Genomic DNA, 15966 nt, shown 5'->3' with positions numbered 1-15966 from the left:
AATACAGCCTGTGAATTTTTTTCCAATACTGCCTCCCTGTCGGAGGGAGACGTTGGTAAATCAGACTTCAGGAACTTGTGAGGGGAAGACGTCTCGAATTTCCAATGTACACCTGGGATACTACGTGTAGGATCCAGGAGTCCACTTGCGAGTGAGCCCACTGCGTGCTGAAACTCTTGAGATGACCCCCCACCGCACCTGAGTCCGCTTGTATGGCCCCAGCGTCATGCTGCGGACTTGGCAGAAGCTGTGGAGGACTTCTGTTCCTGGGAATGGGCTGCCTGCTGCAGTCTTCTTCCCTTTCCTCTAACCCTGGGCAGATATGACTGGCCTTTTGCCCGCCTGCCTTTATGGGTACGAAAGGACTGAGACTGAAAAGACTGTGTCCTTTTCTGCTGAGATGTGACTTGGGGTAACAAAAGTGGATTTTCCAGCTGTTGCCATGGCCACCAGGTCCCATGGACCGCCCCTTTATACGGCAATACTTCCATGTGCCATCTGGAATCTGCATCACCTGACCACTGTCGTGTCTATAAACATCGTCTGGCAGATATGGACATCACATCTACTCTTGATGCCAGAATGCAAATATCCCTCTGCGCATCTCGCATATATAGAAATGCATCCTTAAAATGTTCTATAGTCAATAAAATATTGTTCCTGTCAAGGGTATCAATATTTTCAGTCAGGAAATCCGACCAAGCCCCCCCAGCGCTGCACATCCAGGCTGAGGCGGTTGCTGGTCGTAGTATAACACCAGTATGTGTGTATATACTTTTTAGGATATTTTTCAGCTTCCTATCAGCTGGCTCTTTGAGGGCGGCCGTATCTGGAGACGGTAACGCCACTTGTTTTTATAAGCGTGTGAGCGCCTTATCCACCCTAAGGTGTGTTTCCCAACTCGCCCTCACTTCTGGCGGGAAAGGGTATACCTCCAATAATTTTCTATCGGAGGAAACCCACGTATCATCACACACTTTAATTTATCTGATTCAGGAAAAACTACAAGTAGATTATTCCCACCCTACATAATACCCTTATTTGTGGTACTTGTAGTATCAGAAATATGTAACACCTCCTTCATTGCCCTTAACATGTAACGTGTGGCCCTAAAGGAAAATACGTTTGTTTCTTCACCGTCGACACTGAAGTCAGTGTCCGTGTCTGTGTCTGTGTCGACCAACTGAGGTAAATGGGCGTTTTTACAAGCCCCTGACGGTGTCTGAGACGCCTGGACAGGTACTAATTTGTTTGCCGGCCGTCTCATGTCGTCAACCGACCTTGCATCGTGTTGACATTATCACGTAATTCCTAAATAAGCCATCCATTCCGGTGTCGACTCCCTAGAGAGTGACATCACCAGTACAGGCAATTTGCTCCGCCTCCTCACCAACATCGTCCTCCTACATGTCGACACACACGTACCGACACACAGCACACACACAGGGAATGCTCTGATAGAGGACAGGACCCCACTAGCCCTTTGGGGAGACAGAGGGAGAGTTTGCCAGCACACACCAAAAACGCTATAATTATACAGGGACAACCCCTTATACAAGTGTTCTCCCTTATAGCATTTTTACATATGTAATCATATCGCCAAATAAGTGCCCCCCCTCTCTGTTTTAACCCTGTTTCTGTAGTGCAGTGCAGGGGAGAGCCTGGGAGCCTTCCTCACAGCAGAGCTGAGCAGGAAAATGGCGCCGTGTGCTGAGGAGAATAGGCCCCGCCCCCTAAAACGGCGGGCTCTTCTCCCGGAGTTTGTGAGATCTGGCAGGGGTTAAATACATCCATATAGCCTCAAGGGCTATATGTGATGTATTTTAGCCATAAAAAAGGTATAATACATTGCTGCCCAGGGCGCCCCCCCCAGCGCCCTGCACCCTCAGTGACCGCTGGTATGAAGTGTGCTGACAACAATGGCGCACAGCTGCAGTGCTGTGCGCTACCTTATGAAGACTGAAAGTCTTCTGCCGCCTGTTTCTGGACCTCTGGACCTCTTCAACTTCGGCATCTGCAAGGGGGGTCGGCGGCACGGCTCCGGGACGAACCCCAGGGTGAGACCTGTGTTTCGACTCCCTCTGGAGCTAATGGTGTCCAGTAGCCTAAGAAGCAAATCCATCCTGCACGCAGGTGAGTTTACTTCTCTCCCCTAAGTCCCTCGTAGCAGTGAGCCTGTTGCCAGCAGGACTCACTGAAAATAAAAAACCTAACTTAAACTTTTATTCTAAGCAGCTCAGGAGAGCCACCTAGATTGCACCCTTCTCGGCCGGGCACAAAGATCTAACTGAGGCTTGGAGGAGGGTCATAGGGGGAGGAGCCAGTGCACACCACCTGATCCTAAAGCTTTTATTATTGTGCCCTGTCTCCTGCGGAGCCGCTAAACCCCATGGTCCTGACGGAGTCCCCAGCATCCACTTAGGACGTTAGAGAAATAACAAATAGATAAAATAAATGCAGAAAACTCTTCAGGAGCTTCCAGCGACGTGACCGGCTCCTCCGGGCACATTTACTAAATGGAGCCTGGTAGGAGGGGCATAGAGGGAGGAGCCCTAGGTGCCCAAGGCTCCTAGTGGACCTGTCTATATCGAATGGTACTAAATGGATTCCCAGTATCCTCTAGCACGTAAGAGAAAGGAGGTAACGTTGATGTGATTGTAAAAATTTCATTAAATATGAGTATGTATCTTGAGTGGATCACATATCTCCAAGTTGGTACGGTTTTAGCTTCAGACAGGTTGTATATATATAGAAAAAGATTTTTCAGCACATGTGACTATGTATGTCAGCGTATTGGAAGAAAAACAATATTTGGTATAGTTACACCATACAAAAGTGAAGAGGTGCAAGAAACAGAGCCTGACAGAGGAAAATACCTTTCATATAATCAAAGCAAATATGCATAATTGTTAATCAGGGGGAAATAGACAGCTCCTGCAATGTTGTTACACCACAAATCAGGTGTGTAAATCTCTGATAGAATACACCCCAGTATTGTACCTCACATGTATAGGAGGGGATCCCCAAAATAGAGAGAAGAGATTGTTCTCATAAATTCAGTAGATGTATATATTAGGTGTAGCAGGGAAGATAGAAGCTCCTAAGTATTATTGCACAAAATTATATACCATTGTCAGTCCCCAAACGCATTTATACAGATAGTGGAGGTCATATTTAAATTCACAATGACAAGATATGGTTACCGCTGTACCCAATGGTACCATAGAGGTCTAATCCTGTCAGAGTGAAACACGTCCCGTGAGTCCACGAGAGTAACAGTGCCGCGGTGGGAAACGCGTTTCACCCGTCAAAATGGGCTTGTTCACTTCCAATGATGATAACCGAAAACTGAATGATGATACCGAAAATTCACATTTCCCATATGTACTAAGCCCAGGAATCCCGCACTTTCATGCAGAGAGTAACGCACCCTATAGAAACCTATGGGCTTCTTTCCGCATTCTGCCCTGAGGGGGATCCAATTGAATTCCTCCTAGCACCTCCGCGGCTGCTGCGTCTCATTGCGCATGCGCAGAGGGACTCCCAGCGCAGAAACCCAGAAGTCATGTCATAACAGAGGAGAGCCCTTATTAGGAGAACTGTCTTTTGCGTTACAATTGCATATATGTGATTAGTATAGTTGCAGTAAGTGGAGGGATGTACCGCATTGCAGAAGCGATGCTTAGTACATCCTGCTCTCAGCGAGTTGGTGGCTGCAGTGACCCTGATACTGCAGATCTTCCAACATAACCCCTTCCATCAGATACATGATGCTCTGCTCCTGGACGTCCCACTTCATATCTGATTGCAGTGACCTGTGTGTAAGCACTTTTCTCATCAAGTCATCATTTAAGCACAGGTGGTGGCTGCAGTGCCATCATACAGTAGTAGTAGCAGGAGCAGAGCATTGTATACCTGATGAAAGGAGTCACGTTGTAGAGCCTGATACTGGCCGGCACGTATTAAAGTGCAAGCTCTTGAGCCACAGCTGTAGGTGACACCTAGTAATGCTGTACCATGTCCTGGCTGCCACTCACCTCTGTGACAATGGTGGAGTGATAGATGTCCCTGCTGTACTCCCAGCCATCCAGGCATCTCTCCCTCTGTATACCGCTCACATTGACATCCACCCCGGGCACCAGCCCCAGGGCAGAGTAAGTCCTCAGGGTCTCCAGCCTGTACCGCCAGCACCTGCTCTCCACCTGCTGCCCGTCCCTCTCCTCCCAGGGGATGCTGACATTCCTCCAGGCCAGGCTGAGGGTGCCATTGTCGGGCACCAGGCACCGGTGCTCGGGGGTGGCAGCTAGGAAAACAGCGGAGAGGCCGGTAAAGCCATTGGGGATGATGCTGGCGCTGAGCAGGAAGAAGATGGTGAGCTGGAAGGGTCCCCAGTCCCCCAGGAAGGAGGTCGCCTCATCATAGTCGCGCATGGCCGGTGCTGGGTGACGCTGCTGCCGGGCGGGGGAGGAGGGGAGGTGCCTGGCGGCGGGAGCTGGGTGCTCGGATGGGGACGGGACACACGGTAGCCGGGGAAGTAGGTCTCCTCCCAGTCACCGGGCAGCAGCTCCCGGCCGCCGCTTACACAGAGGTGACATGGGCCGCTGTGACCGCTTGGAGGCTGGAGGAGGGGAGCTGCGGGGACTGGCGCAGGCAGCAGCAGGGCGGTCGGTGCCGGGTGACGCTGTGTGTGTACTGCACACACCTCCCTCCCATAGCTACTGCTGCTACTGTACACACACACACTGCGCGTCACAGCCTCAGCTGAGTGCACTATAACATGCTACATGTGACAGGTTCATATGCGCCTTGTAGTGCTTCCGCCTCTCATTCCGCTGCACAGAGAGAAACAGTTATTCCCATGTGATACAACATACGTGTACGTGTTTGCTGTGTTTGAAAAATAATTACATACGCAGAATGAAAATGCCTGATGGCGCAAGTTGATGTACATAGTAAGTCTTTAACTACTGTCATCTCATAACCAATTAAAAATCATTAAATGGTTCTATTTCGTCTGACCCCAGAAGCCTATCTGTAGTGGCTTCAAAAAGAAACAAATTGCAATAGGTTTGTACGGGGTCGCGCTATAGAACCAATTAAATGTATTCAACACCGGTCTTATTAAAAATATTTATTCTTACTCATAAAACAAAATAAATGCAACATTTAGCATGTAGCAAAAGAACAGGTGTAATGTAGACACCCTCTGATAAATAACAAGTTAATATAAAAACAAAGTTGATATACTGTGTATAAATAATGAAACAATTGATTTCAATACCTAACTTTGCTGCATTAGAATTATAAATATTTAATAAAAACCGTCCCAATTGACAGAAGTTAATTCAACAAATTTTATAGGTGGGCTGGGGCAGAGGCGTCACTAGGGTTGGTGTCACCCGGTGTGGTAACTCATGGTGTCACCCCCCCATGGACCTTCTCCCATATCACACCACACGCAATCCTTAGAAATGTTTTTGTACTAGTTTTACTTGTAAGTCATAATTCCTGTATATCACTGAATGCGATGGCAATAGTAGTGACATAGGACCCTATTTAGGTTGGTTTGCATATTCTGCTTAAAAGCAGAATCTGCAATCGTTTCTGTAGCATGCTGGGGTCCGTCCAGGATGCTAATTGGCATCCAGCGATGCGATTTCAATTATTTTGCGATCACATCGCTGAAGCAGATACGAAGGATGACCCCCTGCAGACGTAGCTAGGCTGCGTATGCAGGCAATGCACCGCCATTTTTCGGGTTGCAGTGGGTGCGTGTGATGTCACATAGCCGCCCCAAAAAAGCTCTGATCCCCTTTCCCAACCACACCCTGCTACGCCGGCCCCCAATGAAAGTGCAGTCCCTCAGGGATGCGACCGCACTTTGATTGCATGCTCACTGTCAGCGTGGCGCATTTTAGCAATTTTATTGCTAAAATTAAATGCAACCAGAATAATGTCCATAATTGAGTATGAGCCGAAATTCACATTATACAACACAGAATGAGCCGAAATTCACATCATAGAACACAGATTGATCCGAAATTCACATAATAGCACACTGAATGAGCCGAAATTCACATTATAGCACACTGAATGATCCGAAATTCATATTGTAGCACACTGAATGAGCCGAAATTCACATCATAGAACACAGAATGATCCAAAATTCACATTATAGCACACTGAATGATCCGAAATTCACATTGTAGCACTCTGAATGAGCCGAAATTCACATTGTAACACACTGAATGATCCGAAATTCATATTGTAGCACACTGAATGAGCCGAAATTCACATCATAGAACACAGAATGATCCAAAATTCACATTATAGCACACTGAATGATCCGAAATTCACATTGTAGCACTCTGAATGAGCCGAAATTCACATTGTAACACACTGAATGATCCGAAATTCACATTGTAGCACACTGAATGAGCCGAAATTCACATTATAGCACACTGAATGAGCCGAAATTCACATTGTAACACTCTGAATGAGCCGAAATTCACATTATAGCACACTGAATGAGCCGAAACTCACATTATAGCACACTGAATGAGCCGAAACTCACATTGTTGCACACTGAATGAGCCGAAACTCACATTGTAGCACACTGAATGAGCCGAAATTCACATTGTAGCACACTGAATGATCCAAAATTCACATTATAGCACACTGAATGAGCCGACATTCACATTGTAGCACACTGAATGAGCCGAAACTCACATTGTAGCACACTGAATGAGCTGACATTCACATTGTAACACACTGAATGATCCGAAATTCACATTGTAGCACTCTGAATGAGCCGAAATTCACATTGTAACACACTGAATGATCCGAAATTCACATTGTAGCACACTGAATGAGCCGAAACTAACATTGTAGCACACTGACTGAGCCAAAATTCACATTAAAGCACACAGTATTATCCAAAATTCAGGGACAGGGAGAGTGACAGCAGGGACAGTGACAGAGGGACAGTGACAGAGGGACAGTGACAGCAGGGACAGTGACAGAGGTGCAGTGACAGAGGGACAGTGACAGCGGTGACAGCAGTGACAGAGGTATAGTGACAGCAGGGACAGTGACAGAGGTATACTGACAGCAGGGACAGTGACAGAGGTGCAGTGACAGAGGGACAGTGACAGCGGTGACAGCAGGGACAGTGACAGAGGTATAGTGACAGCAGGGACAGTGACAGAGGTATACTGACAGCAGGGACAGTGACAGAGGTGCAGTGACAGAGGGACAGTGACAGCGGTGACAGCAGGGACAGTGACAGAGGTATAGTGACAGCAGGGACAGTGACAGAGGTATAGTGACAGCAGGGACAGTGACAGAGGGACAGTGACAGCGGTGACAGCAGGGACAGTGACAGAGGTATAGTGACAGCAGGGACAGTGACAGAGGTATACTGACAGCAGGGACAGTGACAGAGGTGCAGTGACAGAGGGACAGTGACAGCGGTGACAGCAGGGACAGTGACAGAGGTATAGTGACAGCAGGGACCGTGACAGCAGGGACAGTGACAGAGGTATAGTGACAGCAGGGCCAGTGACAGAGGTATAGTGACAGCAGGGACCGTGACAGCAGGGACAGTGACAGAGGTATAGTGACAGCAGGGACAGTGACAGAGGTATAGTGACAGCAGGGACAGTGAGAGGTATAGTGACAGCAGGGACAGTGACAGAGGTATACTGACAGCAGGGACAGTGACAGAGGTGCAGTGACAGAGGGACAGTGACAGCGGTGACAGCAGGGACAGTGACAGAGGTATAGTGACAGCAGGGACCGTGACAGCAGGGACAGTGAGAGGTATAGTGACAGCAGGGACAGTGACAGCAGGGACAGTGACTGAAGTATAGTGACAGAGGTACAGTGACAGCAGGGAAAGTGAGTGACAGCAGTGACAGGGACATAGGGAAGCAGGGTAAGTACCTGAGCAGCGGAGGGGGGTGTAGTAGGCGGCCCTAGGCAGCGGAGGAAGTGGGCTGCGGTGTGCAGAACGTGGCCGGCGGCAGTGAGGAGAATGGCAAGCTGCAAGCGGTGCCGGCGCGCAAGATGACGTCATGAGGAGTGACGTACAGCGACCGGCATCCTGGCTGAGGAGACTGTCAGGAACCGCCAGTACGGACCCGGCGGCGGTATTCAGGCAGCGATTTGAGTCAGCAGGGGGATGCGATCATAACAAGAGGACGCCGCGGCACAGTTATGATCGTGCAACCCCCCCCCCCCCCTCCCCCTCCGAGCAGGTGCATGTGCGCCGCGGCTGGGTCCGTGCTTTCTGACACATTGTCAGTGTAATGGTAGGAATGCGACAGGTGTGAGGCTCTTGTTTGCTGTCACCCCACTGAAGGGTGACACCCGGGTGCGGGCCGCACCCCCCGCACCCGCCTCATGACGCCACTGGGCTGGGGTTCCCATAAACCTGAGGTTGCCCGGCTGAGATGTTTTTTAAGTATCGCTGGTATATTATCCTGGTATCCGCATATATAAGTTTTGGCCGGCCACAAATGGCTGTACTCACTCTGTCCCGTGTGTGTCTTATCAGGGACCTGTTGGCAGGTGTGAAGCTGTGTATACCCGGGGACGCTCAGGTTACACAGAATCTCCTCACACCTGCCAAAAGGTCCCTGATACGAGCACACACGGGACAGAGTGAGTACAGCCATTTGTGGCCGGCCAAAACTTATATATGCGGATACCAGGATAATATACCAGCGATACTTAAAAAACATCTCAGCCGGGCAACCTCAGGTTTATGGGAACCCCAGCCCACCTATAAAATTTGTTGAATTAACTTCTGTCAATTGGGACGGTTTTTATTAAATATTTATAATTCTAATGCAGCAAAGTTAGGTATTGAAATCAATTGTTTCATTATTTATACACAGTATATCAACTTTGTTTTTATATTAACTTGTTATTTATCAGAGGGTGTCTACATTACACCTGTTCTTTTGCTACATGCTAAATGTTGCATTTATTTTGTTTTATGAGTAAGAATAAATATTTTTAATAAGACCGGTGTTGAATACATTTAATTGGTTCTATAGCGCGACCCCGTACAAACCTATTGCAAAGTGTTTGAAAAACGATAGTTAGGAGCCGATTGGCTGGTACTTTATCTCCAGCGACTTTATCTTCATCCAAGGCTTAGTAAATAGACCCCTTATATTCAGATGCTGTCGCAACTTTGATGGTATTGACACTGAGCAATTATCGTCAGACTGCACATGCATTGTGGCCGCAAAGCGCACGTGCTAAGGTACGATGGTGATGCCACTCACAGCGAGGAATCAGTTGCAGGGTGAGGGACAAAATGAGGCCATTAGGAGCAGGTAAAGGAGGGTGTTTGCAAAAATGCAGGCGTGTAGTGATCATTTTTAGGCCGTGTCTCGGCGCCTGCCTGTGATCTCGCACGCGGAAATCATGGCGCCAGCGTCACAGCTTCTGCAGCAATTGTCCCAGCATGCATGGAGGCACTCAGGGCATCAATGTTTCATTAACGTCCTAGTAGATACTAGGTAATGTACTTTAGTACCGTGGGGTATAGATAGGGTCCATAGGAGCCTGGCACTTTAAAAAATCAATAGTGTGTGCTGGCTCCTCCCCTCTATGCCCCTCCTGCAGACTCAGTTTAGAAAAATGTGATGAAGGAGCCGGGTGCATTCCTCTGGAGCTCCAGAGAGTTTTCTTCAGAAATTTGATTTAGTTTGTTTTTTTACAGGTAGTACTGGTCGTGGGACTTGAAGGGGGGGAGACCGGACCAACCTCCTGTTGGTTAATGGTTCCGTAATCCCCACTGACAGGACATTAAGCTCCTGAGGCTCTATTTCACATGCTACACTGTATGTGCCCAGGCCAGCAGTGCGCCGCCAACCCCTAACAGATGTTGAATAAGATGACCGGTGCGGTTAGTGTTTACATCGGGGTCCCGGTTAGCGGATCCCCGGTGTCATGTGTCGGCTGAAGGGCGCGGCGGTCACGGGCTGCGAGCTGCAGTGCCCACCACTGACCCCAAGACTGGCGATAGAAAGGGGGTGAAAGCTTCTTTATTTTACTCTGTAGGTGTTTTACCACAAAAAGATTAAGCCAGTATAAACAACAGATTAGGGCCGCGTGCCATTGAAGGGGCGGGGCTTCCCAGAGAGCGAGACCAGCGGCGGAATGATGCCATTTCCAGCTGCTGCTGACTGAAAGGCTGCATAACATAGCTCCTCCACAGACCCTGCTGAACACCAGTGGTACTGGTACCAGGGGGCTCTAGAGAATGGGGGAGCATATCAGCGGTGATTCACTGCTACAGACAGGGGTGTAGCTCCGGTGGAGCACATGCTCCAGGTGCCGAAAAAGTTAGAGGGCGCGCTGCTACCCAACACGCATGGCCGGACTGGCCATCTGGCACTTCTGGAACATGGTAGATGGGCCGATGGGCAGGTGGGCTGAATTGGTCGCTCAGAGAGCCGGGAAGGCCGCGCACAGCGCAAACTCCGGCTCTCTGGTTCCATGGAAATGGTGGCGTGCCGCGAGTCCACGCCCCCAGACTCGCGGCACGTCCCGCCCCCCCAGCAACCGTGCACACGCCCCCCCCCCTTGATGCGCACGCGTTCACAAATGCCAGGGCCGAATCAAGGCCCCAGTCCATCACTGCCGGCACCCCTTCTCCCCGCGGGCCACTGTACTGGCAGCCATAGCGCATGAGGATAAGATGCAGAAGGCGTGCACACTGACTCGAGATTCAGAGACTTGGTAGGGAACAGGGCAGGCCAGAGGCGACAGCAGGAGACACTGACAGCCGGCATGTGCCGGAGCTCTGCCTGTTCTCTTTATATGGCTCACTGTCTGCTTGTAGCTGTGCAGCATGATTACTTCTGTCCTGCAGCATCACTCTCTACCCCCGCTGCTGCAGCACTTTTCTCTTTCCTGGAAGCTGCAGCACATGTCTCTACTTTAGATGCTGCAGCAGCTCTCTTTGCCCTAGGTAATGCAGCAACTTTTTCTGGACCAACTTCTGCAGAGCCTCTCTCTGCCCGGCTGCTTTAGCACCTCTCTCTGCCCCAGCTACTGCAGCACTTTTTTCTACATTGATGCTACAGCACCCCGTTCTGCCCCAGCTGCTGCTACTGCAGCACCACCCCTTTCTGCCCCAGCTGCAGCAGCACTTCTCTCTACATTGATGCTGCAACACCTATGCAGCTGATGCTGCAGCACCTCTCTCTGCATTAGAAGCTGCAGCACCTCACTCTGTCTCTCAGGCTGCTGCAGCACCTCTCCCTGCCCCTCAAGCTGCTGCAGCACCGCTCTCTCTGCCCCTTAGGCTGCTTCAGCACAGCTCTCTGTGCCCCTCAGGCAATTCTGGGACATTATTTTCATTAATGCATTGGGGGATTATCAAATCGTGGGGAAGGCGGGGCAATTTTGGTTTCTGTGATTATTTTCATTGAGAGTTTGGGGGGTTAAGATCTGTGGGGGGGTCACATTTAGGGCATTATTTTCATTGAGAGTTTGAGGGGTTTCAGGTCAGTGGGGGGTCACATTTGGGGCATTATTTTCATTTAGGAGTTGGGGGTTGTGAGGTCAGGTCAGTCAGGGCATATATAGAGTTTTTAATTTATTTGAATTAAACAAGTAAATCAGTGTTTTCAACCACTGTGCAATGGCACACTAGTGTACCCTGAGCAGTCTCAAGGTGTGCCGCCATAGAAGCCACAGCCAGGCCCGTCAGTGTTTTGCCGCTACTGAGGCCCTGGAACAATCAATTCTGGTGGGTATAGTGGTTGCAGAGCCAGTTCTAATTTTGGGCCCGGGCAGTGTTGGGCTCTTCTGGCTTTCTCAATGTGGCTTAGGCGTTACCTATGGAGAAGCTGCGACATGACATCCTAGGACACGCAACTGCACCATGCATCACAATTATATTTGAATGTGCCTTGGCAATATTTAAATCTTGTTCAGTGTGCCGCGAGTTGTAAAAGGTTGAAAATCTCTGAAGTAAATAGTTAAATAAAGCTACTTCTATAACGGCTCTACCATGGTGTAATGTGTATAAGGGGCTCAACCATAGTGTAACGTGTATAAGGGGCTCTAGTGTATGACATAACGTGTATAAGGTGTACTACTGTGTGGTGTAATGTGAATAACGGACACTACTGTGGAGTGTAAAGTGAATTGGTACTATTTTGTCGCCACACACCTTTCCAGTGAAGCTATTATTTATTTATTATTACCAGTTATTTATATAGCGCACACATATTGTTTATTTTCAAATGTAACATGCCACCACATGTTGGCTAGGCACCTAATTCAATACAGGGGAGGGGGGTACCAAAACATACCCTTGCTCTGGGCACCATGGCGCCTAGCTACACCTCTGGCTGCAGATTCTATATATATATATATATATACATATATTATTTCCAGGGGCGTACTGCTTGCCTGGATTTTGTGTGCTGGTCAAATTCCTCTCTGTGTCACTCCGTAAGGACTGTCTGGGGTGCTGGTGCTGTCTCACTGTGTCTGTTGTCACTGCACTGTATTCTCATAACTCTGTGTGTTCTGCAATAACATGTCTGGGAAAAATCTGTGTGTCCTTCATGTACTACTAAGTTTACTTACCAGACGCTCCTGCATCATGCAGTGTTGGCGCCACGGATATACCTGAGGAAAAGATTTCTGCTGAGGGTTCAGGTACTGGGTGTTCTGCACTCCTAGTCAGCCCGCAGCACCTGTGGCAAATCAGGATCCACCTTGGGCTGCATTTTCAAATATGCTGACTATGCTTGTAACACGACTTATGCCTCCTGTGGGACCTCCTGTGCCATTACAGCCACATATTGTCCCTGTAGTTAATCCACCATGGGCAGATACTCTGTCAACCCAGTTACAGCAATTAAATCAGTCCTTGGTTAAACAAAAACCTAACCCTCACCCTACTGGGACCAAAGGGTCATCTAAGCGGGCCATTTCTTCCTCACACTCCACTAATATTTCGGATGATTCTTCCGATTTGGATGGGGAATATACTGATCTATCAGATGCTGATACTGCTGCTTCTGATGAAGATTCTACAACACAGGTTGATGTGACCTAGTGAAGGCTATCAAGCTGATTCTTCAGTTTGATGATGAGATTGACCCTCCTGATACGTCAAAGAAACCTGATAAGTTCAAACATCAGAAGGTTACTAAATTAGTTTTACCACATTCTGACCATTTAATTGACATACTTCAGGAATCCTGGTCTTCTCCAGGAAATACATTTTCCCTGTCTAAAAAGATGCTAGCTCATTATCCTATCTCTGCGGAGTTGAGTAACAAGTGTGAAACCCCACCACTGGTGGACTCACATGTAGCCCGTCTTGTGGTGTCATCTACTCTGCCTGTCACCACCATCACCTCTTTGAAGGAACCGACGGTTAAGCGTGTGAAGGGTTGCTTGAAGTCTATTTACACTTTTACAAGTGCTGTACATATACCCACTATGGCAGCCTCTTGGGCTGCAAAAGGCATTGAAACATGGGTTCAAGCAGTTGAGGATGAGCTACCTCTGAATTTTTCTGACACTGCCAGACAATATCTGTCATATATTACCACAGCCTCCCACTATAATCAGGAGGCGGCCTCTGATGTAGGTGTTATGGCGGCCAATGCATCTACTACGACCATCCTGGCTCGCCGGATTCTGTGGTTACGGTCCTGGTCGGTGGACCTGGACTCTAAGACGACCTTGGAGGTGCGTTTCTCCCAAGTACTAATCCTTCGGCTCCGAAGGCTGAGTACTACTTTTCATTCTTTTCGACCTCCAGGTAAAGAAAAGGGTCAGGCGTACCCGAGACAGGCTCGCACTTCCAAATCCTCTAAGCCAAAACCTAAACGTTCTTGGGCCGCCCGTCAGCCTGCTTCCAAACCGGACAAGCCTGCTGCATTATGGGGCGGGCCACCCCCTGGGGTACCCTAGGGTGGGAGGCCGACTTCTACAGTTCGCCCAGGTATGGTTAAAGACCATTTCGGATGCCTGGGTAAAGGAAATGGTCTCTCAGGGGTACGTGATCTCTTTCAAGAGACGTCCCCCTCGCCAGTTTTGCTCAACGGTTATCCCTTCGGATCCGTTAAAAGCACAAACTCTACATTTGGTTGTCCAATCCCTCCTGGATACAGGAGTGATAGTGCCGATGCCTCTGTCTCAGAGAGGCAGGGGATACTATTTGTCGCTGTTTCTAGTTCCGAAGCCGAATGGATTCTCCCGGCCTATACTCAACCTCAAATCTTTGAACAAATTTGTGATGGTGTCTAAATTCTGTATGGAAACTCTGCGCTCTATTGTACTGGCTTTGGAACCCAAGGACTATATGGTATCCCTGGACATACAGGATGCTTACCTACACATACCTATTGCCATGTCGCATCAGCAATATCTACGGTTTGCTATTGGCAACCTTCATTATCAGTTCCAAGCCTTGCCTTTCGGACTGACCATGGCTCTTCGGATCTTTACCAAGGTCATGGCGGTCATGACGGCCCCTCTCTGACGTCAGGGTATCAGGATCCTGCCGTATCTGGACGACTTGTTGATCCTGGCGAACTCCCCAGAGGTTCTCCTCCGTCATCTGGAACTGACGGTCCAATTACTACAAGCCCACTGGTGGCTCATCAACTGGAAGAAATCCTCACTGGTCCCTGCTCAGAGCATGGTGCACCTGGGGGCATTACTGGACACATGCAACCAACGTTTGTTCTTGTCTCCAGAGAAGATCCTGAAACTTCAGGACAGAATCAGATGCTTCCTCTCTCGCCAAAGAGTGTCGGTACACTCGGTGATGCAAGTACTAGGCCTCATGGTGTCGGCTTTCGACATGGTAGAGTACGCTCAATTTCATTCCCGCCCTCTGCAGAGGTTAATCCTTTCCAAGTGGGACGGCCTGCTTCACCGGATCAGGTCTCAAATGATCTCCTTGACTCCGGAGGTTTGTCTGTCACTGAGTTGGTGGCTGCAGGACCAACAATTGAGCAGGGGTCCCTTCTGGATCTCCAACGGGGTCCTCCTAACGACGGATGCCAGTCTGCCGGGTTGGGGTGTGGTGTTGTAGCAACACTCTTTCCAGGGTCGGTGGACCAGGGAGGAATCTCTCCTCCCGATAAACATTCTGGAATTGCAGGCAGTGTTCAATGCGTTGACACTGGCCCTACCTTTCGTACAGAACAGGCCTGTTCAAGTACAATCAGATGGTGGCGTACATAAATCATCAAGGTGGCACTCGAAGCCGCATGGCAATGATGGAAGTGTCAAAAATTCTTCGATGGGCGGAACGCCATCTGCCAGCAATATCAATAGTGTTCATTCCGGGGGTCCACAACTGGGAAGTGGACTTCCTCAGTCGTCAGGACGTAAACGCCGGGGAGTGGAGTCTTCACCTGGAGGTCTTCCAACTCCTTGTGGACAAGTGGGGTCTATCAGATGTAGACCTGATGGCGTCTCAACACAATCACAAGGTTCCGGTCTTCGGAGCAAGGATAAGGGATCCTCAAGCAGCGTTCATGGACGCACTGGCAATTCCATGGAAATTTCAGCTGCCATACGTGTTCCCTCCAGTGTCACTCCTGCCCAGGGTACTACGGAAGTTCAAGCAAGAAGGAGGAATACTGCTTCTTTCGCTCCAGCGTGGCCCAGACGGCATTGGTTCTCAGCCCTGCAGGGTCTCTCAATCGAGCGTCCTCTTCTACTTCCTCAACGCCCAGACCTCGTCGTTCAGGGCCCTTGTGTTTACCTGGACCTGGCAAGACTGGCTTTGACGGTGTGGCTCTTGAAGCTTCACTCCTGAGGGCCAAAGGATTTTCTGAGGTGGTTATTCAAACTATGTTGAAGGCCCGCAAACCGGCTTCTGCACGGATTTATTATAGGGTCTGGTATTCTTACTTCACCTGATGTGCTGCTAAGGATTACGATGCATACAAGTTTAGTACT

At 49.2% G+C, this 15966-nt stretch overlaps 1 protein-coding gene across 2 annotated transcripts in view; it reads right to left on the bottom strand.

The window, feature by feature from the left end:
* LOC134933179 (organic cation/carnitine transporter 2-like) overlaps positions 1–4728 on the bottom strand; it is a 194839-nt gene extending 190111 nt beyond the window's left edge. For both annotated transcript variants that reach the window (XM_063928191.1, XM_063928192.1), the window contains exon 1: positions 4038–4728. In XM_063928191.1, the coding sequence (XP_063784261.1) occupies positions 4038–4430 (393 nt within the window). In that variant the 5' untranslated portion in view covers positions 4431–4728. The remainder of the gene's footprint in view (positions 1–4037) is intronic.
* Between the last annotated feature and the right edge of the window lie 11238 nt (positions 4729–15966).

This window comes from Pseudophryne corroboree, chromosome 6 (genome assembly GCF_028390025.1).
Source record: "Pseudophryne corroboree isolate aPseCor3 chromosome 6, aPseCor3.hap2, whole genome shotgun sequence".
In the NCBI taxonomy this organism is placed as follows: Eukaryota; Metazoa; Chordata; class Amphibia; order Anura; family Myobatrachidae; genus Pseudophryne; species Pseudophryne corroboree.
Note: the sequence above shows the minus strand (reverse complement) of the source record. Positions and strands in the feature narration are given on the sequence as shown.